Consider the following 25,607-nt stretch of genomic DNA (forward strand, 5'->3'; position numbering starts at 1 on the left):
GTGAAAGTGGGCATTGAGATATGAAAACCAACCATGTTAATCATTTATTTCATAAAGATATAATCATTCATTTCAGAAAGATATAAATGGTTTTGGTACATATTTTTCGAAAATATCCACCCATTTGTAATACGAGGTATTCCTGGGATTGTGTTGAACGGTTATATTCGTATCAATATCCAAGTAATAGTACACGTCTTCGGAAACTTTTGGCCATAACACATTGTCAAACAAGTCTCTCTTTTCAGGTGTGGGATTCCTAGAAAAAGTAATATAAAAGATTTTTTTCACTGAAGCAAATACACGAAATTGCAGTAAATGAATTTAACAATATTTGTAAATCAGACAAACCCACATTGAAATTGGGAAAACTGTGCTCAATTAGCTGCCTAAATTTTCAAAAAGTATAAGAGTATAGAAATGAATGGTTTACGGTTTACGGTCTGTATTAGATTTATTATCACTTGAGGACAGACGTAAACTTGCAATGGTTCTATTCCTTCATAAAATAATAAACTTCCACTACAATTGTTCAGCTATTTTAGATGACCTTTGCCTTTCTGTTAACTCAAGATCCTCAAGAAGCAATCGCATTTTTTCATTTGGGTTGCGATTCCACAAGACTAACTATGGCTCGATGGCAATAAGTTGTAGGCTTCAAAAAAATTTCAATACATACTTTTCAGAACTTGATCTTTTTCATTTGTCATATTTAAAATTCAAAAAAATGGCAATTAGACGACTTCATCAAGAGATTGTTCATTAAACTTCTGAATAGTCGTTTATTATTTCTTTTAATAAAATCATAACTTATTCTAGTATTCGTACATGTCTTTTTTTTTAATTTAAACTCAAAGCACTATTTGACAAATGAAAATGCATACCTTTATTTAATATGAAGTAATAACTTGACTCTAGGGTTTGTTTGCACATTGATGTAACATTTGGGACTTTGTTACAATTCTGTAATGTACTTGACATTGTTACGTTTTTGTTTTATAATTTAATCATTCATTTGTGTTGTGCATTGTGGAAGACTCGATTCTCCTTTGCGGCATTATGAATAACTCTTTGATATAAATTGGTGACTTTGCTTCTGTTATGACATAAAAAACATCAATGAGCGCACAATCACAACTGTAATAACCTCACTTGTCTGGCATAACCTAACATGTGATGGAATCGGCAGATACTTGACCTAGCCTCACCCAACAAATCGAACGTCGTCAATCTGTTTAAATTGTTTGTGTTTTTCAAACGTCTCGATAGTTATTCTGCTATTTCGGGCAGAAATACGTCCAACAAGTAACAAATCATGAGAGTTCTCAACCAGCAAAGTTGTTTTATAATTCTATGGTGTTGCAACAGTTTTTTTTATTAGTACTTTATAATTACTTCCAAAATGCTAATTGATTATATTTAGATGATTGGTGAACACAATACAGTTGTAGGCAATAAAAGTGTTTTATAAATTTGTCATAGAAACGTTTATGAAATAAAATTGAAAAACCATTATAAAATAGTCAGGAAATTATCACAGAAACGTTTTTGCAACTAACTTAGGAAACTTATTTTCCTATAGAAGTAAATTGTTATGTAGCAGTTTTATTAACACTTTTCTGCGAATTTTAATGATAGTTATAAAACTATTTCAAGCTTATTTTATAACTGCTTCCTGTAACTTTAATGAAATTATTTTATTAGAATGCTTTCAGATACTATTTTATTTTCATTACCATAATGTCACTTCAATGATAATTTCCCAACTATTTTGTAGTATGGTATATTAATTACAATTCAAAAACACTAATATAACTGTTATAAAATCAAATTGCTTTTGCTAATATATATTTGCTGCCACCAAGAATGAAATGCAGCATTTAAAAACTACCAGCTGACATCGATTCCTAATCACAGATTTGAAAAATTCTTCAAAATTTTAGTTATGTTTAGTAAGAATATTTTTGTTCAGTTATTCAAGGGATGCTATCGATATCTTGGTGGAAATTAGTTCGTCAGCAACTTCTAAATATTTGATTTCTATTGAGTATAGGTACCGAAGTAAATTCAATATTTTTAATTCATCCTTAATTTTAGACACTATGATATGCATATATATGTTTATATATATGTTATACTTTCAATTTGATAATAATTCCATTGTGTGGATACTGTATTTGGTCCTACTGAGTTGTTCTTCAGTTACAAATAGGCGTCTATGGATTCAAAGGAAAACAGTATAAAATAATTCTTGATCATTCGCAGCATTATTCTACAAATATAATTCTTTGGTGATATGGTAAAGGTGGAACAAATGTCTGCGTGAAATTGGTGCAAGTTTACAAAATTACTTGTGGTCTTTTTTGTGTGTTGGGCAGATATATGGAGAAAGAAATATTGAGAGCAGATAGTTGTTGGTTCACAGATGGATCAAAAACACCTTCCGGTTCTGGTGCAGGTGTTTTCAGGCACAGAACAGATATATCAACCTGCCTAGGAACCTATGCGACTGTATTTAAAGTGGAAATTTACGCTATTGAATTGTGTGCGGAGAGATTGGAATAATCCAACCTCATACACAAGTCAATAAAAATATTCTCGGAGAGTCAAAGTGCTGGTAGTGCAGCAAGCAGCTCCATCGGAACAGAACCTGTCATTGGTATCTCTTTAGGCTTTGCCAAATGAACATTGAACTCCTGGATGGCAAGAAGATTCTTCCAGGACTGGCTCACTCCAAGGCCTTTATTCACCCTTCGAAGCTTGCGATCTTTTTTTATGTGGTTGGGCAGAGATATGGCCATTAAAAATTATCTCCGCGAATTGCGAATTGGTTTGGAATATTTGATTTCAGAATATTATTGGATGGGAAAAAGGTGAGTCAATCAGTCTGATCATCCTAGGCTTTTTTGCAATATTAGTTGAATATATATGAAGTTGATTATCAATTATTTTTATGGTTACTTGGTTACTTTCAATTAACGAATCTGATCTATTATTTCAGTTATAGTGTCCTGTTCTCGGGAAATTTTGTCTTTGTATTTCATTCAATGTCGTCTGAAAGAACATTGTTTTCGAATCAATTCACTTCATTTTTACAGAAGATTCGTTTTGTTTACTTCATCAAACGAACATAAGTGACTTTAAATATTGCTTATATTCACTTGCGTGATTTTTGCTACCCGAATTTGTACGAAGTAATTGGTAAGGAGTATTTCTTTATTTGAACCTGACCAGTCCGTTACGTATCCAAGACTGTCTGCTTGGCTTATATAATTGAATTTCAGCTAACTAGGGCTTCATTGTAAAAAACAACGACGATAAAAGTGAATAACAGTGTGACAAATAAAAATACTCACAAACATTTGGCAAAGTTGGTCAATAAGGTAACGTAGCGATCCAGGGTCATCATATCAGATCTAGGAAATTCTTGATAGTCATCGTAACGTGCCCAAAAATATTTTTGATCCTCAGCATGAGCAACTTTACCAACTCCTTGAAAAACATAACGAAAAAATTGCATAACGTTGTTAAAAATATTCAAAAAATACGTTTCGAAACAAAAATGGAATATTTTCAGGCGAGACTAGTTTTTGGGCAGAAAAAGGTTTTGACTTCTTACTTTTCCATCTTCATGACAAAATATGTCTATATTTGAAAGTAACTTTATTGATTCATTTGCAAATTTTTGTAAAGAGTTTATTTCAAAATAAAATACATTATTCCTTCCTTTGAAAGTTTCCCACATTTTTTGTATAGAGATGGAGAAGTATCAGGTTTTTTCAAAATTTCTGTTCCTCTTTATGAGTCCAATTTGAACTGTAATATCTCAGTGAAAACTCATTAAATTCACTCGAAATAAACGTCATCTGAATCAGTAAACTTTCGTCAACGTAACACAAGTCGATTGATTTCGTCAGCATAAAAATCAAGTGCTAGGGATTCAACAAAGTCGACGAAGGTTGTATCTGCCTGGTCCATATTAGCAAAGATTTAATCGATGATAATGTTATCGAAGTGCTTGAAAAAAAAGTAGTCGGTTGGAGGGAGGTCTGCGGAGTATGGTGAGTAAGGAAGAACATCGACGCCTAATCTGTGTGATCTACGAACATTATTTGTGAAACATGCAGACGGGCGTTGTCGTGGAGAAGGATCGGATCTTTTTTATTGATCAGTACCGGCTGCTGCTGACGCAATTTCCGCTACATATCATCGATTTCCTCATAATAGTACTCTGCTGTGCTGGTTTGACTCAGTTACAGAAAGTTATAGCGGATCACATCAGCCGCTGACCACAATACAGTAACTATGATCTTTTTTTTTTGGTGTTTTTCCGTCTTTGGAGAGTGCCTGGGTGGCTCATCGATGTCCAACCACTGTCCTAAACATCTCCTGTTGTCGTGGAGAATCCACTGTTTCGATCCTATCCAAAAAAAGATCGTTTCGGTTGCGAAAAGCAAAGAACAGACTTTGATTCCAGTTAATCGTTCAAATCGTGGGGGACCCAGTTTTCGAAATTCTAGACCTTTACAATACGTTTTAAACCATCATAAACCGCATGGGGGTTGACGCCGAGTTCTTTCGCCCTCTCACGCACCGTTTTTGATGGGTCAGTCTCCACCAGGGTCCTCGAATCCTCATCCTGGATTACTGTAGATCGATCACTTTGGGCCACATTTTCGAGGTTGAAATATTCAGAACAACAGAATATTCAAATTTGGAAAAAAAGAATAGCATCAATGTATAGAGTATAGAATTCTCTTTTGTTCAGTATATAATAATAATACTTAATTCAGCATAAAATACAAATGGAATGGACAAAAATGAAATAAAACAGTATACAAGAAAACAAAAAAAAACTTCCAGTATATGGTGAATAGGCGGAGTATCAGCCAAGGCTGTTTTTCAACTCGACCTGGAAGAAACTATAATTAAATAATATAAACACAAAAAAGAAATCAAGTCGAGTTAACAATATCAAAAAATTTGTTATTCTTTACTTCAGAATATTCATTTTAGAAATGCCAAGGTCGGGAACGGATAAGTAGCTAAAGAGTTAAGTAAGTCTTCAGTCTTTTTTTAAAGTTTTCAATGGTTGATTATAATATTTGGGTGCATTATACGAGAAGCAGCGAGTGAAGATGGAAGATGTGTGTTTGGGGATGACCAGAACTGAGCTGTTCCTTGTAGTAAAGCTGTTAATCGTAGAAAATGTTTTAAGCTTCTTCAGTAAGTAATCAGGTTGTCGAATTTTCAAATCTTTATGTGTGTTGGTAAGAAGGTGTGGAGTTCTATGTTTCTCAACATTTAACCATCCTGTTCCTTGCATTGTTGGGGATATATGGTCGTATTTCCGTATACTAAACGAGAAACGTAGGCAGCTATTCTAAATACGCTGTATTCGGAGAGCATCAGATTGTTTTAAAGCAAGTCCATAAATACTGTCGCAGTAGGAAAATTTTGACATAATCAGAGGCTTGCATATTTTAAATTTTAAATGTGTTGAGCAAATCACGATTAGGAAAAAGTTGTCTGATAACGTTATAAGAAGATTGGTTCAGGTAACTGACATGTTTAGTAAAGTGAAGTTCCAGATCGAATCACAATCCTAAATTTTTTATCTCGGCCACGGAAGGAAGTATTTCGTTTTCTATGCAAACTTGAAAAGTAGAGTTGGTGAGCTCTCTGTTCTTCTTAGCTCCGAACATCATTATTGCGGATATGTCAGAAATGAGCTTGAACTTATGAGCTGTAGAAATGTCGAAGATGGCTTGGAGATCGTTATTAATATATGCAGATGTAGACTCGCCAGGCGAAAAAGAGAAATATAACTGCGTGTCGCCTGCATAGTGATGTTTATTGCATTTTTTTACGGACAGATAAGAATCACAAATATACAAGCTAAAAAGCAAGGGCCCAAGGATAGATCCTTGTGGCACTCCCTTTAATACCGGTAGAGCATCTGATACAACTTCATCCACAACTCTTTGAGAACGATTCTTCAGATAGTTTTCCAAGAGTGGCACTGCTTTCCGAGAAAAACCGAAGTAGACAAGTTTGTCACACAATATCTCATGATCTAGAGTGTCAAATGCCTTACTGTAATCTAGAAGTGAAGAACAGCTCAAATTTCGTTCAGAAGAGCCGTGGTGGTACTATGCTGAGGTCTGAATCCTGATTGTACAGATGTTATAATATGATTTTCATTGACGTACTCATTGATCTGATTTTTCAGTATCGATTCCACTACTTTAGAGAGATACGGTAGAATTGTAATTGGTCTTAGGCCAGAAAGAACAGTAGGTGAGTTACACTTAGCCGGAGAAATAAGAAAAATTTTGGAAATTGGCAACTGGTAATGATAAAGTTTATGAGAAAGGTGAAGTGAATAATCAAAACAGAGTCAATGAGATTGATCGTTTCAAGGGATATCCCGTCTGAACCCAAGGCGATGCTCTTGATGTGTCTTAGGGAAGTTCGCACAATCTCACTGGTGACTGAGGTGCAGTGGAAGATTAAGAATGCTACCACAGTAAAATTAATCTTTTTTGGAATACGGAGCAACAAAAACAGATGACAATAAATCGGACTTTATAGTATTTTTTTATCATGAAACCATTTCAACATTTCGTATTCAAGAATATCGCAAACACAGAAGAGCGCACTTTCCAGAGAGCATATAATATCATCCACAGCATCAAAAATCCCAGCAATTATGACTTTCGAATGATTTTATATTACATGAACACAGAAATCTCAATCTATACTCCAACGCAGACGTTTTATTGAATGTAATAAATGAAAATTCCCGATTTTCTATTATTTAATAGGAGTTACGTAATGAATAGACCAATATTTGGCCAACCACTTCAATAATTCTGGAGAAAATCATTCACAGAAAATATTTCCAAACGGAGTCTTACCATCTAGTGACACGGTGTTATTTCCAATTAAACCATGATAAGAAAATTGATAGAAGTACACATCCGTATAGTGAGACTGCAGTTCGGCAAATTTAATGACGGCTTTTGTGAATCTGTTGTCGCTGCTGTACTGAAATCGAAATGAAATTATCAAATAACTATGACAATTTATATTTTTCAACACAGATACATCAATCGTAACCTAATGCATAGAAAATCAAATATTTCCTGTTCAGTCTCGGCAAAATTTATTCGGTTCATTACTATTTTCAATAATACATTTTATACATTCCTTTCTAATTCATGGTCGAAAAGTATGAAGAAAATCGTTCGAGTGCATCGCAAAATACGATTTGAAATCGCTTTAGATTCGAAAGAAGTTGCCATCTATCATCTCCGACACAGCTGACTGGAAATTCAAAAAATATCACCAGTTAATGAACTGATGGATGTAGCCATCACTACCACTTGTATACAAGTAAAAACATAAGAGGTTTCATTTCTCATTTTCATCGCTAGTTAAGTCGTTACAACCCTTACAACTGCAATGAGAAAACTGTAATGTAGAACCGACGACAGGGAAAACTACCGTACCCAACCAAATTGTCAACATTTACTGAATAACCCTATCTAAGTAAAGTTTCTCATAATATTTCAAATACTTTCAGACGGTACTGTAATGATATTCATTTTTCATTTTATACTATGAATCCTATTTCCAAATTGTAAGTCAATACTAAAGATGAAGTACCAATCTCCCAGACGTTTAGAGAATTTTGTGTTCATAACCAAATTATTTTTCTTAGTATGTCAAACAAAGTGGTAGGAAAATCAAAACGAGAGTTCTTCAACATGTTGAACTAATTGACAATTTCAGAAACCTACACTTTGATGATCATAACACTAAAAGTTCTTTCCCTAACCACATTCTTGATTACAACCATAGTTGATATCGATTCTGATTTAGATATTTTACACGTTTGCCAAAAAGGTACTTTACCTAATTTATTTGAAATTTTTGAAATCAACTCTAGTATTAATAACCTTAATGTTATATCTCTTCATGAACAAGTACAGTTTGATTGCCAAAACTTTTTCAATTCTTTTCATTTTAACTAAATTTCCCCTTCCTCAATCTTCCACAAACCCTTATCTTTGTAACAAGATGGCACATATAGATGTTATGGGATCTGTTTGCTCAGAACACCAGTCGATATACATGCGAGTTTCTTTCTCCTGTTTTGTTCTGTGGCTGCTGATCTCCAGTCACTGTTCCGTGTCATCTCGATTTTTATTTCTTTATATATTTTTGACAGTTGATTCTCATTCATTCCTTACAGATATTTTCTTCATTAGTCGTTTTCAGATTTTGATGTTAATGAGTGGGTATAAAGGCTTCAAGCCTCTCATAGTTCAATCACTGAGAAATATGTTGTTATAAATTTCTCTGTTTCTCACTACCTTGAAAAAAGAACTATTTTTTTTTTATCGAAGAACCGCTTTAATTTCTAAGTTCGATATTCTCAGCGGAATGAACCTTACTACTAACAGAGCATTATTACTTGACGTCATTATTAACCACTCGGAAGTAATAATTGGAATTGAAGATATTCTGTTTTAATGAAGGCATATTCATGAAGCAGTATCTGTAGGACTGAATTTAAATATCGGCGGGTACGTGTATCAGACATTCAACCTCATCTAACGATTGAAAACTGAACTACTCTAGTAGTTCTGACGCGAATGTGTATTTTTCTGGAAAATATTTTTTTTGAGGTTGTGTCTAATAGAAGAGATCTACTGTGACGATGGTGGAGTAGGTCAGTAAATGATATCACAGTTTTCAAAACTGACAAAACTGACAGTTTTCAAACAACACCAGTGAACCATGAACCGAAAATTGCAAACTACGTGTGAAATTTGGGACACTCTCCATATAACTCCAACCTTGCATTCGAAAAAGTAACTTGATTGACCATGTTTTTGAGATGACGAAGAATTCAAAATGGCTATTGTCCAGTGATTCAATTCCCAAACGGCCAACTTATATGCAGCTCAGAGAGCTGCAGGTTCATACTCATAAAGATGCATATCCCAGAGGTCGGTGAATTGATAGGACACTCCAATTGAACGACATTAATCCAGAAAAACAACAAATATAACAGAAAACCAATCTCCTGAATACCGATTAGAAACAACCTGGTAACTAAAAACAACACCTACTGAACAATATTTCCTCACCAGAACAAGATGAATGTCTCTCGTCGCACGTTTCACTAATCGAGTCAGCATCATCAGGAAAATGATTTTTCGGCCATCTCCAGATTACTGAATAATGAATGTCATCTACCGGATTACAGTCAAGCAATTTATGGATAATTAGAAGTATGTCGAGAAATACATAACAAATATTCAACAAAGACCGTTCATGTAACAAAACTATTGCATTGGGTGTCGGAGTATAATGAATGATAAAATGTTATAAGCCCATGTAGATGCAGGGTTTTTCTTAAAAAAAATGGAGAAATTCAATACCACAAGGCCAAGTTATTTGAATCATTTTCCAGAAATATCCAATCTCGGAGCCTGTGAGAATATAATACTCAATTAGCCTTTAAAAAATAAATTGTTACTTGAACTGTTTTTCCAATGTCATCCTGAAACAATCCGTTCGTATAAATTCCTCTGATACTCTCTCCAATAGCAAGTTTTTCGTCTCCATCTTCAATGTACATATCATCATCCACAATCAGCTTTGGATCTTCATCATATTTTACAGACTTTGATATCAGCGAATCGATATCTGGAACAATATGTTAAGAGTTCAAAACTAATTAACTGAAATTTCATTATGAATTTACTTGCTGCTTTATTGATCTCTTCTTCGGAGTTTATTCCGATCAGCAGTGGAACTCTATTGATATCTCCTTTCTCAACTGTTTCATACATGACATCAGATATTATAGCCCCTTCATGAGGTTCCTCTATGACTGGAGCGAAAACCTAAAAGCAAATTTGTCAGTTGTTGTTCAGTATGAGTGTATTTTGTGAAAGTTCTCAACTTTCGAATCTTGAATATTGATTCAGAATTCAGACACATATAAGTTTCTTGAAATTATATTATTCCCACTCACTCCTGAAATAAAAGCATAATGAAAATTAGGCTAATAATGTTCATTTATGTTTTCAAAGTTGGAATAGTTCAATGTCGACCGCTGTGTCGACCTCTATATTCCTTCTGCTTGGTTCTACGTTTGAAACTAAAGGGTTTTTCATTAGGCTCTTCCTATCCTTGAATTTGAATAAAAAAAAGTGTGTGAGATATCATCGAAATTTTCAAGTCATTTAAGAGACCCATTGATGCCATTATGTGTGAAATATAACATCGTTCGCCACGGCTTCTCCGGGTGAAGCACATTTGGAACGTCCAATTATACATGACTCTGGCACATAAATCAGGCTAAATTCGATCGACGGGGTCCAACGGGGTCAAATCGCACGATCTTGGTGGCCACATCACCTCCACGTGAGATGGCCATGCTCACAAATCGCCTGTGCAGGGTATCCAATGTGACAAGAGCTATGTGGAACGTAGCGCTGTCCTGTTGAAACTACATGTCTTTGGTGTCCAGATCATCCAATTCAGGACAAAAGAAGTTGCTAATTATCGACCTATAGTGCTCGCCTTTGACAGTGATGGCCTGGCCAACGTCGTTCTCAAAGAAATAATAATATCAATAATGTTCTTATTCTTTCATTTCTCAGTACATTCAAATAAAGATAATCTTTCAAAATATACTTGTGATGCACTGTTTGGAACCGTTGGAGTAGTAATGAATATTACTGGAGTTTTTTCCCAACGCCAAATCGTTATTTTAACACTTTGACAAACTATTCAACGAAAGTCATTTTCTGTCAAAACTCCTTTGACATCTGTCAAAGAAGAAAAGAAATAAACAATCAAAAAGGAATAACTGCCAATATATTAGAATTTTTTGTCCATTTCTGAAGACGGAGGCAGATTTTGGCCTCTGAAACGTGAAAGATAAGTATTGTATTATTTCTTAACATTTTTTTTGATAGGCAAAATTGTTAAATACGACAAGTTACTGATAGATAGAAGATTTTTCTTTGTGAAAAATACTTTGATTTTTACGCAGTAACTTATCGGAGTAAACTAAAAAGTTTACCCTTCTACACTTGTATAAAGTTCTCCATTATAATTTTTCTATTCTTCAGATTATGGAAGGTAAGAAGTACCCAAAGAAAGTCGATAAAATCAAACTGGTTTTTAGTTTGATCTTCCTCTTGAAGATGATCACTTATTGACCGAAACACGTGTCGAAATGTTAAAATAACGGTTTGTTGTTGGGAAAAAACTCCAGTAATATTCCTTTAAAATATGTTTGAGAAAATAAAGGGCAAAGTTCAACTTGGCAGCGGAGAGTGCTACTCTGTTGTTCTTCCACTCAACCCTGAAAAATACCTATGCGTACCTATTGATATGATGAGAAAGAACGAAAGAACAGTTTTTTGGTGAAAGCGGCAGTTTTTAACCTTGGTATGTAAAAATAATTAATAAAAACCTAATAAGTCCTGAACAGAAGGTTTTTGAGTTGGGTTTTGGAAGTTTGGATATGGCCGATAACGCCGCCAACCCAAAATCAACACCAAACAGTGACTTTTTTAGGATGCATTGGATGCTCTTGGATCTCATGTGGTTTGATATCATCCCAAATTTCACAATTTTGTTTATTCACGTACCCATTCATCCAGAAATGGGCCTCACAAGATGATTTTTCGATAAAAATTAGGGTCATTTACCCATTCAACGAATACACGTCGTTGCCTTAGGTCGTTCACCTTCGGTTCCTGGGTCAGTTGAATTTCGTACGAGTGTAGCCCTAGGTTGAGTTAGGTTAGGTCCAAAGTGAGTGGGTCTATTCGACCCTCCACCGCAAGGGTTTATTGTGGCCCACACCCATTCACACTGGACCAAATAAACCCAGCTTCTTAACGAAGCCGATTAGTTTCTATGGTGAGTGGTCTTTCAGGTCAGAACAGGTCCGAATACACACGACACATACTGTCCTTCGACAGTGCGAGTATCTGCATATGATGATTCAAACGAAAGTGACTTGTAAGAAGGCCTGTTAGACATCGCAGTTCATCCCTACTGTAGTCCAACAACTGTTTGGTATCAAGCTTCATCAAAGGGTGAATAAACGGCTTGGAGTGAGCCAATCCTGGAAGATTCTGCCCCAGAAGTCCATGAATCTTCTTGCCATCCAGGTGTTCAATTTTTGTTTGGCAAAGCCTAAAGCGATGCCAATGACAGGTTCTGGTCCGATGAAGCTGCTTGAAAAAGTACCTTTCTCTGCAAGGGAGTCAGCAGCCTCAATGCCTTCCAGGCCAGTATGGCCAAGAATCTAGACCAGAGACAATCCGGTTAAGTCTTTCCATCGAGGAGAGGTTTTTGTCAATTTGCTGCTCGGTAGGAGCCAAGAGCTTTCAACGTCGCTTGACTGTCCGAGAATACTTTTATTGACTTGTGTTTGAGTTGAGAGTAGACTAGTGTTTCTCAAAGTGTGCACCGCGGAGCCTTGGGCGCCGTGGGCCACGGGTGAGTCTTACAACAAAGATGACTGAGAGTAAAGGTAATACGTCGGTACCTATTAATAAAAATCCTCTGATAATATGATAATATCGGTAATTGCAAAATGCAATCCATTCAGACAGCCATCTATCTACTTTTATCAATTCAATATCTAGTGTAGTCTTTACGTTCGAGGCGCCGCGATAACCTTCAAAAAACATAAGGGAGCCGTGAATTCGAAAAGTTTGAGAAACACTGGTGTAGGCCTAAGTCACGATGCAAAATTCACCAAATTGTAGTCTACGGATAAACGAGTTTTTGTCGACATTCGAGTGTTGGTTTTTTGTTTATTGAAAAGACGATTATGGCGACCGTAAATGAGCGAAGCGCATGATACGTTTCCTGAACAGAACACCCAATTTCATGAAAGAAAATTATTATTTGCACAAATTGTTGAATGTTATGTTCATCCATGGTGATTTATCAAAACAGACTGAATGAATGACAACTAATTTGACAGATGAAGCTTCAACAAGATGGCCGTTATCAATTGTCATAGTTCGGAAGTCCATCACGAAGTACTGCTCGGATCTGATTAGCACTCCGTTCAATGGAATGTGATCTGTGTTACCCAATAATAAATGAAATAATCCACTTAAGTAGACTCTAGATAGCCTCTACAGTTCTTAAAATAAATAATTTTGCTGGTTAGAATTGTTAGTATGTTCATATCTTTCGCAAAAGCATCTCACCGTAAATCTATCATAAGTTTTGCTGATGGATTCAGCATCAACGCTCAACAAAAACTCTAGAAGATCTGCAGAGGACCTATTTCTGGAGAAACTGGGATCAATTTCTGCAGCAATACCGTATGCTGTTTCTACTGCATTCCTTTGATGGGCCCATGTACACAGAGCTGATCCACTGTTTGCTATGGCTGCTCTAAATAATCCTGAAATAATACGACAGTTAGAGTATACAGTTTATGTTATTACGTTCAATGACTTTTTGCATTTCAAAGTAAATCTGACAGATTCACCTCTTGAACCAGGACTCAATATTTGGTATGTTACTGAGGCTGCTCCGGCACTTTGTCCCATCAAGGTCACTTTGGCAGGGTCACCTCCAAAGAACTGGATATTCTTTTGAACCCACTTCAGTGCCAGTTGTTGATCCTTGAGGCCCATGTTTCCTGGGATTACGGTATCGCCAGTAGACAAAAATCCTGAAGAAGTCAATTCAAAAATGGATCAATTCAATTCAATTCAAAATCACCACAACATAATGGACTTGCACTATACAACTATATATCAAATAATGTAAAAGAATTATCGCACCCTCTCTTTAGGAAAAAAATTTAAAAAATGTTGACAATGAATGCTTTCCCTTGAAGAATTTGTGAACTTTTGCAAAAATACCTAATTTATTTCAATACTTGTATGTAAATATGCCTCTGTATGAATATTGTACTTTCAAAATAATTCATCCAATTTCTAATTTTCTTCAAATTGTTTTGCATAACATTAATAATGTGCTACTAAGTGTAATATGACTTGTCATATCCAGGCACAGCTATGTAGGCCGTTGGTTACAGGCTACAAATGGTTAATAAAGAATCTGAATCGGATTTTTCAATTATGAAGAAAATACGGTTTCAAATATGATAATGACTATGTAAGTTAGTACTATATTGAAGAATTTGGTATTGTTGAAGTGACACATGAGGAACGGAATTGATTGAATAACATTTGTATTTTTCGTTTCAGAAAAAAAATTGATTTTTTTCGAACCAACTGTAGCGTACAGAGTTGTTATTATCAGAGATAAGTAGATAAGTTTTGCAGATATATTTGATTAAAATCGTATTTTCACACTGCAGCCAAATCGTCAGTAATTCTTCGATAAGGATCACCTGGTAATGGAATTGTCTTAGAATTATCCAGAAACATATCCAAAGTATCAACAATACCTTAACTGAGCGAACAATCAAATTATTCCAGCAGAATCAATTCTTCTATACAACAGAAACAACAAATTTGATGTCACCAATGACTACAGTTCATCCTAGTTTTGATCTTCTCTTGCTAATTACCTGGTTACGAAACGAGCACTTGTCCCAATCACCAATCATCACCATTTCTTTTTTGTGATGCAATTTTTGGAACTTTTGGTGGAGTGATGAATATTACTTGAGTTTCAACTCAACACCAAACCGTTATTTTCAAAACTTTGACTCGTGTTTCAACCACCAAGTGATCATCTACAAGAGGAAAATCAAACTGTTTGAGTTTTCTCTTGAAGATGATTACTTGGTGATTGAAACACGTGTCAAGGTGTTGTAAACAATGGTTCGGTATTGAAATAGAACTTCACTAGTATACACCTTTTTTTTGTTCAGTGGAAGTGCTTGTTTTGGATTTATCCTTCGCCAGAGGTTCAATTTTCACTTTTCACCAACTTGGTTCTTCAATCTATCAATCGATCATGACTTATTATCCAAGAAATCCTAATTGTCAAAGCTAGTGGAACTTCATGAAGTCAACAGTGTTGGAGTTTTTTAAAAAATATCAAAATTATGATATACAATGAACAATCATTATCAGGTTAAAAAATATACATAAACGAATACACATAAATAAAACAATATATAAACCATTACAGATAATGAATAAATGAATCATTAGGAATATCTAAGCATCTGAAACACTAAGAGTTGAAATACATCATTGTAATATTCCCTTTTTGCAGAAGTACTCCTTTAACTGATTTTCTGAAATTTTTCAAATTTGTAATTGCCCTACATTGAAAGGTGGTTGTATATTTTCTTGCTCACATATATCAAAGAATGATGACAAACGTTATTACACGACTTTCTCTCGTGTAATAACGTTTGTCATCATTTGCTGCTAAGTTGAAGTATTTTTTGTGAATCAGGCAAACGGTTTCTAAAAGAAACAAACAAGTCACAGTGAGAATTTTCTGACAGATGAAAAGTGGCTTGCAGTGGTCTTGTGATTTTTGCCTTAGAAATGTAGAACGAACCAACCAGTGAGAGATGGCCTTCCAGCGTTTGATCGGAAAAGTTGTTGTGTGAATATTAACCAATGATTTTCTTTTCTGGATCAGTATTCAGTTATCCTGAAGACTGATCGAGTCTAGAAAATTCTACATCATTTCAAAACATCTCGGAACTACTGGAATATGTGAAAACATTTTGAAAAAGCATGAAAACGATCAAGAGAAGTAGTAACTCTCCATCTGTGAAGATGTTTACCGTTTTCACTTAAAATACTTGGTTTTGAGTTTTCCATCAACTTTGGTATCTCCTTCCATATAACGGCTTGTAAAAAGCATACTGATCGTATTTGGAAACTTTCGAGACAGTTATTCAAAAATTAATTACAGATGTCAAAATGAATCATATTATTATGAGAATATGAGCCTTAGGAGTTTTTGAAATGTTCGATTAGGTGGAAATAATCACTATTAACTCTTCATGTATCAACAACACTACTTTTTATTTGTGTCATTCAGAAACTGATGACAAAATATCAAAATGAATGTGTAGCAACAGAGTCATCAGTATTTTAACAAAACGCCAAGACCTATCCTGCGTTTTCCTGGAGTACTGGCATGATAAGGCATCGAGGAACACGAAATGATATGGAAATAATTGAAGCTGATTGAACATTATTTTCATCAATGAAGATACTAATCATTATTATCAACTCACCAAATGGACCCACACGATAGTTGAAGGTCACCATTAGAACTCCCTTCTCGATCACAAAAACTGGATCCTTATGTCCGTATGGTGCATGCCCGTGAACGAATGTTCCGCCATATATGAACATTATAACGGGAAGTTTTGTATTATTCATCGGTCCCTTGAACAAGAAATTGTATTCATGAATATTCTCAACTGAGATAGCAATATGAATCTTTCAGTTTTTTAGTGGCTTCAGCTTACATTAGCTAGTTTTGAAATTTTTGTTCACAACACCGTGAACACGTATTTCATTATACAATTTTTTCCGGCGTGTTCATACATTACACATGATCAGTAATTTATATAACATTCTGAAGCATGTGATCTTCTACCTTCTCAATAACAAATATTTTTTTTGAGTTTAGGTATAGACTAATTGAAAATGTGAAAATTATATGAAAATTTCATCAGATTAGGATAGGTTAGGTCCACCCTCCACCGCAACACCCAAGAGTTTATTGTGGCTCACACCTATTCACACTCTACCAAATAAATCCAGCTTCTCAACGAAGCTGATTAGTTTGTATGGTGAGTGGTCTTTCAGGTCAGATTCTGCCGAACTCTAAAAATCTGATTTGGTTCCCAGCGAGATAGGCACGAAGGATGTGCCCTGCTATTTCATCATTTTTTGAACGGAGGCGACACACTCTTCCTTCCTACAGTAGAAAATCCGTGCATAGGATGATTCAAATGACAGTGACCTGTAAGAAGGCCTGTTAGACATCGTAGTTCATCCCTACTGTAGTCCAACAACTCTTTGGTATGAAGCTTCGAAGAGGGAATGAACGCCTTAGAGTAAGACCAGAGACAATCTGTTAAGTCTTCCTATTGAGAAGAGTCGTTTTTGGCAATTTGCTACCAATTTAGGCGTTGCTTGGTAGGAACGAAGAACTTCCAACACCGCTTGACGAGAATATTTATATTGACTCGTGTATGAGGTTGGATTCTTCCAAATTTTTTTGCACACAATTCGATAGAGTAAATTTCCGCTTGAAAAACAATCGCTTAGGTTGCTAGGCAGGTTAATATCTCTGTCCTGGGTCTGCGACTGAAAAGACCTGCACTAGAACCGGAAGGTGTTTTTGATCCATCTGTGGACCAACAATTATATGCTCTTAATATTTCTTTCTCCCGGAGGATCCAATCCTCTCCACTCGGGGGACAGTACTTTATGAGGCAGTTGGAGGCATAAAGTCAGATGTCATTTCCAGAATGCTGTGACTTCCAGCCAACAGTCTGTTGCACTCTGCATTAAATTGATTTGTGCAATTGGCAATATGCACAGGTCTATATGTAGTCCATCTAGCCTCATTCTCCAGAAAAATGTGGAGAGGAGGTAGATCTAGAAGAATCTCCATGGTCCGTTGTTTGTGACCTGAACCCAAGTTTTACCACGAATCCTTCGACATGTCCATAGTGGTTTTCTATCAAGAGCTCTAACGTTTCTTTACTAGAGGTCGTGAATGTTCCATATAGTTGCCCTGTCGAGAAATCTACAGAGACAGACAAAGAACAATTTTCCATAGGTAGTAAATGTGAAAGCTTAGCTCTGCAGCTAAAAAAGGTTTACATTTTTCGGCTATCTTGTAGCCTCATCGTAAGGAAAGATTTCATGCTTATTTTTCCCATGGAAATTTTCATCTACCAGTAACTCCACGACCAATTCTCAATCTGACAGTAATACTTGAATCATTGGCCTGTTCAGTCTCCCACTAGATTATGATTACTCTTCTACCAGTGAAGCCATCTGTCATTCAAATTTCTACTACAAATCATAGAAAATGGATTTTTCTCCTTCATTTTTCTGTTACTTACCACCGTGGTGTAAACATTCAGGTAGAGGCAGTCTTCTGTTTCATGTTTGTCGTATCTGTCGGTCTGGTAACACGTCACTTCGTTATTTTTTGTATCCAGAATTCCGGCCCAGTTCTCAACTGGCTGGGGTGGCTAAAACATCAATTTTCTATAATGTATATATTCTTCATTATTCATTGAAACGATAAATGAACATTCGATGAATATTTCTATAATTCTCAAGAAAGAACTGCTGTCCTGAAGTGAGTACTAATTCAATCAAATTCATAACGAACATAACAATTCACGTGCATCACTAATTTCACCAAAATCGCTTGAATTTCGAATGAACAGAAAGGAACAAAATCGGACTCTCAATATGATATAGATGTATCAATCTGTAACTTGGAATTTGACAAGAATGACAGGGTAATTACTCACTTTGAATCTCAAATTACCAACCGGTGGAGTTGCAAAAGGGATTCCCATATAGGCATAATATGTCAGATTATTTAGAGATGAGTGCGCCGAAATTCCTCGAATTTTTCCATTCGTAATAGTGATGATGGGGTCCTCAGAGGATACCTGAGTCATAAAAAATGAATACATGAAATCAATGTTATTCAATCGATGATTTCGTAAATGATGTGAATGACTTATTCTTGAACACGAAATGAATAATAGTGTAATACATACAATAATCTCTAACCTACCTTTTCACAAAGTCTGAATCAATTCTCATGTGTATCTTAACAACGTATTCAAAAAACAACATTGTGAAATATTCATTGAAGAGTTTTACAAAAACGCAACACGTGTTTCGCCATACATTGGCTTCTCCGGACGTGGAGTAAAGACACGTGTTTTTGTAAAACTATTCAGTGAAAATCTCACAATGAAGTGTTTAATCAAGAACAAGACACAATCAATACAGGAAATTCCTCAAGGCGCTGCCAGAGTGGTTCCTGTGCGAAAGTAGCGATTCATATTGGATTTGGATCGCTGTACATTAAATCCATTCGAAGACACATTCTCAGGAAGTTTATTCCACATAAACGCAGTTCTCCAGATGGAAAAGTTCGGAGTTCGAGGTGTACTGAGTTGAACCTCAAAATAATGAACGAGTATTTCTGATGTGAACCGCTCTTGGTGGAATCAAATGTGCCAAGTCACTTGAACACTTCCTGTGAAAGTATCTATGAAAGAGAAAACAAATCTCCAACCCTTCTCTGATCTTCCAGACTATCAAGGTTGCACGTGATGTTCGCGTCTCCAATCAGGCGGATGGCTCTTTTCTGGCACTCCTCAAGAGTTTGAGGAGTGCCAGAAGATGACAGTACTACCAACTGTCGAAAGCGCTCGCAGATAATTAATAGAAGATATGAAGCTTCAAATTCTTTTTGTAGAATTCAATATATATATATATATATATATATATATATATATATATATATATATATATATATATATATATATATATATATATATATATATAACAGAGTAAAGATATGAAAATAAACAAAAGTATGAAAAAACATGAAAGTTTTAACATAAACAACACAGTGGAATATATGAAGTGAAATAATAATATCCAAATTGGTAAACAGCTTCCTACATGAGTGATCATATTTTTTTTGAAACACATTGTTCTCATAACCTTTTTGAGCTATTAGTAATAATAATGGTTTTCATTGGGTGAAATAGGATATATAGATTTGAAAGTGTAACAAATATTGTAAACAGTTGTAGCAGATATCGTCAGAATTGTTGTGTTCTACAAACACCCCATACTGATTTGTACTGTTACTCTGTTACATGTTTGCCATACTCTTCAAGATTCAATTTGCTAGTGTTTCAAGCCAGTGCTTCACATTGGCATAAATATGTTAGGATGTCTTTGTTCTCTTTCTAGATTGTCTGAAGCTGAAGTGAAGTGAATGTTTTAGGAATGATTATCTGGGAAAAATTAATTTTCACTTACCTCATATAGTGCAAAATATAAGAAAACTGATAATTTCAACATAATCACTCGGAATTGTTAATTTACTGGAATGTAAAAACAAATTCGATATATTTGTTTATCAGCACTCAAGATTATCTCAGTCACGATAGAGCTATGATGTCAATTTCCATCATGAGCAAAAAATAACGATTCAGCAGTTGTTGTTGGGCACAAGATGTCTGAGTGCACCCAAAATAGGATCACTCTAGTTTGCGTACACGAACATGAGAGTTACAAGGGCAATGTTCTACCCGGGAAAGCGCATCCAAGGTTATCATTGGCACCCTTCTGCGGGGTAGCGAAAGCATGTATAAAGACATCCATAAACTCATGGATTCAAGCCGAATCGATAGATTAGTGGCATAAGCTACCAGGAATGAGGCAGGTGGAAGAGCTCATGAAGATACCATTGCCCAGATTCACGGTAGACCTGCTAAACTACAACCGTAAGTTTGTAAGGGTAGTGTTGGGTCTACTAACGGGGCTTAGCCAGCTCAGCAAGATGGGTCTGACAGAAGAAACCCAATGCAGGTTCTGTCAAGAAGAGGAAGAAACCGCACTGCATGTGCTCTGTGAATGCGAAGCGATAGAAAAGCTGAGACACGCGGGAAAGAAAAACCAGAGACTGCCATCTATATGAAGGCTAAGCAATCTCATCAAAGAGATTATGCTAGATGATGAGCTCTAACAACCAAGGAGCATCACACTAGATCTGAAAAGATCGCAGCGAATCAGGCCATGGGCTAGCTCCCCGACAATCTAATCTGATCTAATCTTCATCCTTGTTTACGAAACGACGCAACAATTTCGCTTTGTTGCTATGAAACTTTGCTAAACACTCAGTAGGAACATTTTTACGACACTGTTTTTGCTCGAGTGTGTACAAAAGCGGCACCCATCTTGCACACAGTTTTCTCATGTCCAAATTTTCAGATAATATCTACGATGTACCGCACTTTTTGAAATGCCTACTCAGTCTGCTAGCTCACGCAGTTTCAGTCGACGATCCTTAAATACTGCTTTCTGAACTTTCTTCACCGTTTCTGAAGTCGTCACTTCATTTGGTTGACCACTACGATGCTCGTCCTGGTAGCACGTACGACCTCGTTCAAACTCTGCTCCCTAATATGTTGTAAACGAAGGAGCAGACTCACCTAAAGTAGAATCCAGTTCAGCTTTCATTTGGTTGGGCTGAAGCCAATAACCAATTTTGTCCATTTTCACAAATTCATCGAAAACTTTCGTGTTTGGTGGCTGCCAAACAAATACTAAACAACGCAGCATCTTCAAACTTGAAACATATGCTTCATAGATTTTTGTACTCTCTAATACAGTGATATTTTCAAACAACGACCGCCATCTCTAGGTCAGGCCAGATACTTCTGGGATATTCGAATGAACTGGAATGAGTTGAATGATTCTCTTCTTGAAATTACGATATTATTCTTCCGTTTGCAGATTCTCAGAACAAAAACAAAACTGGTAATTACTCTGGAACAGCAAATTTGATCCTCAACAATACAGAGTGTATTGGATATACACTCAAAATACCTCCATTCATATAATAGTAATGATAAAAAATCGTCTTCATTCATCTTTACATTGTAAAATAATGTTGGTGTCTGAAATTAGTTAGTACATTGAATTCATAAAGTGATTGACTGGTCATTATCCGTTCTGTAGATGCAGAGTTCGACATTTGTTAATTATATTGAGCTTTTAATCATATTCAGCCTATAATGAATTCATTTCCTGATAACGTGACTAAAATCCAACATTGTTCAATATTAAAATTGATATTCTACCATGTAATTAAGAGACTTATGGAGATACATCCCTGTTCCTCCTCCTCGACCGTTAACATCAGTTCTGTCAAATCTGTTAAACTTGTATGAATCAAAAGTGAGAACATCAGAAGATGTTGTCATTAAGCAATGTTTCGGTAACAACAAAAATTTCGAACTGTTGTTGCAATATCAAATTTTTCATTATATCAAAGTGTGCCCTCAAAGACCTCACGTTCAAATATCCAAGATGCATATTTGAATTTGACTGAGGGTAGATACATTCAACAAAACTATTAAGATAAGATAGAGCAAACTCAAAACAAAGTTCAACGTATTCAATACCAAATACACAAAGAAAGTAGGACGTAAAGAGAAGACTCACTTGTTCTTGAGATGAGTTTTCTTCTGTTATCTGGTTGCGATTTTGTTGATAAATTCTGTGTTGGTGTCCAGATCTCGTAGTTTCTCTTTCTTGGACGTTCTATCGGTTTCTTCGGAGCTGTTTGTTTGGGGAAATGAAGATGTTACCCTCCTCTTTTCCACTATTGCCTGCCGTCACGATTTCAGACGGGTCTGTTTTGTTTGTGAATTCCTCGTAGGTATATACTTGGTTGTTGATGATGTTCCTACTAATTTTGCTCTCAGGTTTCTCTAGCAGGCTGCTCTGAGATGCTCGAGAAGAACTTTGCACTTTTTATAATCAATCTGTATAATATCTTGAGAGATACTCATATCATTCAACTTCAGTTGTTCTGCTTGAGACCTGAGTTTAGACGAATTGATTGTTTCAGGAAATAGTGGGTTAGCTCGATAATCACTGGTCTTTTTTTATTGTCTTCCGATTTCCCGATTCGATAGAAATCTCTTATCGCTGCTTTGTCACAACTCACTTTAAAAGTTTGATTGAATATGCGAAGTACTTCTTCGTAATCGTATTTGAAAAAAATAAGTTTGGAGCGCCCTTTTGGCGGCGAGTTATACAGCGCTATCACCTTTCTTTCGAAAAAGTACTGAAAATAATACTTTTTCACGTAAATTTTATCCGACCTTGGTATCTTATTATGTTCAAACGTTAAGAGGGTGAGAAACTATTTACGTCTTCATTGTATATTCCAGAATAAATCATTCATGTACCAAGTATCAGTCCCTGAATATTTCCGCTGAAAATATCAATAGCGGTGAATGAAAATTGACCTTCAAGATCCACAACAATTATCACTTAATCAGTTAATTGTAAGAGACGCATGGGCCTGTTATTTCCACCTACGCTACGAATATCATTACTAGAACGCTTCTATGAATAACATTGTACGAGTACCTTCGTGTCGGGAACTAATTGTACTCGTTTGGTCTCATGTGTCATCCGTAATTGGAGCGGGAACCTCAAAGATCATTAAACATATTCTTGCGAGCCAAAGTGTCTTTCCTGGCGAGTGGTAGTGTGTTATCCTGGAATTTATAGTGAAAAATGAAAAATGGGTGAGTGTTCACGTGACCGTCTTTTTTGCCATCCCCGAATAAACAGGGTGATATGTAAGATGGATAACTTAGTGGGTGAACGAAAGTAATTTTTATTTTATCTTACTTATCTTGCCATTGCGAAGTCCGTATTCGTTTCAAAATTATTCAGTTATTGAGAAATAACAGTCGTTTTCTCGAAAATTGAGAGAAGTTGTTTGTTGATTGAAAAAAAATCCTGGCTTTCTACTTCCCCGTCTTTATACAAAAATGTGGGAAACTTCCAACAAAAGTAAGGAAGCTATCAAGTTGATAATAAACTCTCACAAAGATGTGAAGATCATGCATAGAAGTCAATTAATGATATAAACTGGAAGAAAAAACCCTTTCGAAACAACTTTTTTTCCATAAATATTGATTTACACGAAAGAATATTCCTTTTGAAACAACTACTTCCATATGAACATCGAGTTACAAAAATCACTTTTGTCCGTTCAATTTATAATGCAAATATTCATTATGAAATTGATCTGAAACTTCACTGAATCATAAATTTTCATAAAGGTTGAATTTTATCAATGTTTTCTTTTGTGTAGTTCCGTTTGGAGTAGACACTGAATGGGAATAAGTGATTTTTGTGTAATTCAGTGTTCATATAAAAGTAATTGTTTCTGAAGTACTTTTTCTTTTGTGCAATTAAATTTTCATGAGTGAGGGGTCTTTTCTGAAACCTTCTCCTTCACGTTTATATCCTATAAAATCTCAATAGCATCACCTACACATCTTTGTGATGAGTTTATTGCGATTGGGGAGCACAAAATACCTGCTGGTCCAATTGTCAAGATATACTACCTTCATGCTTGAAGTGAACGCATATAGCACTGAAGATATTTTCTGCAGAAGCAGACAAAACGTTTCGTATTCCGAACGATCTGAATTTTGTTCTCTATAATTGTGACACCAGCTATAAAAACCTATCTTCTTATAGTTGATTTTGAACTTAATTAATTTCTTCCTCTCTTTGGAAGTTTACAACTGATTGTGACATGGCTGTGAAAGCCTATGTTCTTATAGTTCATTTCTAACCTTATTGATTTCTTCCTTTCAATGAAACTCTACAACTAATTGTGACAGCGGCTGTGGAAGCCTTTGTTCCTATAGTTCATTTCGAAACTGATTGGTTTCTTCATTCCTATGAGAGTTCACAACTGTTTGTGACACCGGCTGTGAAAGCCTATGTTGTTATAGTTCATTTTGAACCCAATTGATTCATTTTTCTCTATGGGAGTTCACACCTGATTGCGACACGACTGTGAGAGCCTATGTAACTATAGTTCATCTTGAACGCAATTGATTTATTTCCTTCTATGGAAGTTCACATCTAATTGTGACACCGGCTGTGAAAGCCTATGTTCTTATAGTTCATCTTGAACCTAATTGATTTTTTCCTTTCTTTGGAAGTTCGCAACTAATTGTGACACTGACTGTGAAAGCCTATGTTCCTATAGTTTATTTTGAACGCAATTGATTTATTTCCTTCTATGGAAGTTCACATCTAATTGTGACACCGGCTGTGAAAGCCTATGTTCCTATAGTTTATTTTGAACGCAATTGATTTATTTCTCCCTATGGAAGTTCATATCTAATTGTGACACCGGCTGTGAAAGCCTATGTTCTTATAGTTCATCTTGAACCTGATTGATTTTTTCCTTTCTTTGGAAGTTCACAACTAATTGTGACACCGGCTGTGAAAGACTATATTCCTTTAGTTTATTTTGAACGCAATTGATTCATTCCGTCCTATAGAAGTTCACATCTGATTGTGACACCGGCTGTGAAAGCCTATGTACTTATATTTCATCTTGAACCTAATTGATTTTTTCCTTTCTTTGGAAGTTCACAACTAATTGTGGCACCGGCTATGAAAGCCTATGTTCTAATAGTTTATTGTAAACTTAATCGATTTTTTCCTTTCTGTGGAAGTTTACAACATTACTGTATGGATATAGCGGAGTAGGAAGCCAAAAAGTCATTAAATATTCCCCCCTTTCAATTAGTCGATTGATATACTACTTTTCATATATTTTTTCGTCACTGGTGCAAACTATTTCCACAGAATTATATAACCTACATTGATCAGATTTCATTCACCAATTCTTAAAGCTCAAGCTGAAAGCTTATATCCATAGAACATTGTGAATCGTCCACGAAAGTTTTGAAAACTGATGAGATATCACGGAGGGCAAATAGATTTTCTTGAAATGGAAAATGTGATCCCACT

General features: G+C 35.6%; 2 protein-coding genes across 3 annotated transcripts in view; one reads left to right on the top strand and one right to left on the bottom strand.

Moving 5' to 3' along the window:
* Positions 1-29: 29 nt before the first annotated feature.
* Positions 30-21,254, bottom strand: LOC111507306 (venom carboxylesterase-6). Of its 2 annotated transcripts, none has more exons than XM_074177368.1 (11): positions 21,236-21,254; positions 18,521-18,664; positions 18,101-18,232; positions 16,250-16,403; positions 13,556-13,741; positions 13,269-13,468; positions 9,782-9,923; positions 9,554-9,723; positions 6,921-7,050; positions 3,357-3,492; positions 30-259 (listed from the first exon to the last, which is right to left on the bottom strand). In XM_074177368.1, the coding sequence occupies exons 2-11, from the start codon at positions 18,566-18,568 to the stop codon at positions 73-75; spliced, it is 1,485 nt and encodes a 494-aa protein (XP_074033469.1). In that variant the 5' UTR covers positions 18,569-18,664; positions 21,236-21,254; the 3' UTR covers positions 30-72. The 2 variants fall into 2 exon arrangements, with proteins under 2 accessions (XP_074033469.1, XP_023018367.2); XM_023162599.2 differs by lacking the exon at positions 21,236-21,254 and adding an exon at positions 20,061-20,210.
* A 1,916-nt stretch (positions 21,255-23,170) lies between these two features.
* Positions 23,171-25,607, top strand: part of LOC111507305 (neprilysin-2) — a 42,033-nt gene continuing 39,596 nt past the window's right edge. Inside the window, exon 1 of the mRNA XM_023162597.2 lies at positions 23,171-23,347. Within this exon, the coding sequence (XP_023018365.2) occupies positions 23,337-23,347 (11 nt within the window). The 5' untranslated portion in view covers positions 23,171-23,336. The remainder of the gene's footprint in view (positions 23,348-25,607) is intronic.

This window comes from Leptinotarsa decemlineata, unplaced genomic scaffold (assembly GCF_025532065.1).
Source record: "Leptinotarsa decemlineata unplaced genomic scaffold, Ldec_3_MD MMD2_tig00002974_RagTag_RagTag, whole genome shotgun sequence".
Classification (NCBI taxonomy): Eukaryota; Metazoa; Arthropoda; class Insecta; order Coleoptera; family Chrysomelidae; genus Leptinotarsa; species Leptinotarsa decemlineata.

Coding starts and splice junctions, on each gene's coding strand:
- LOC111507306 (XM_023162599.2), bottom strand. CDS start 20,102: ATGTTGAAATTATCAGTTTTCTTATATTTTGCACTATATGAG. Junction 13,742..16,249: donor CTATCGTGTGGGTCCATTTG/GTGAGTTGATAA, acceptor TGACTTCTTCAG/GATTTTTGTCTACTGGCGAT. Junction 9,724..9,781: donor AGAGATCAATAAAGCAGCAA/GTAAATTCATAA, acceptor ATATTGTTCCAG/ATATCGATTCGCTGATATCA.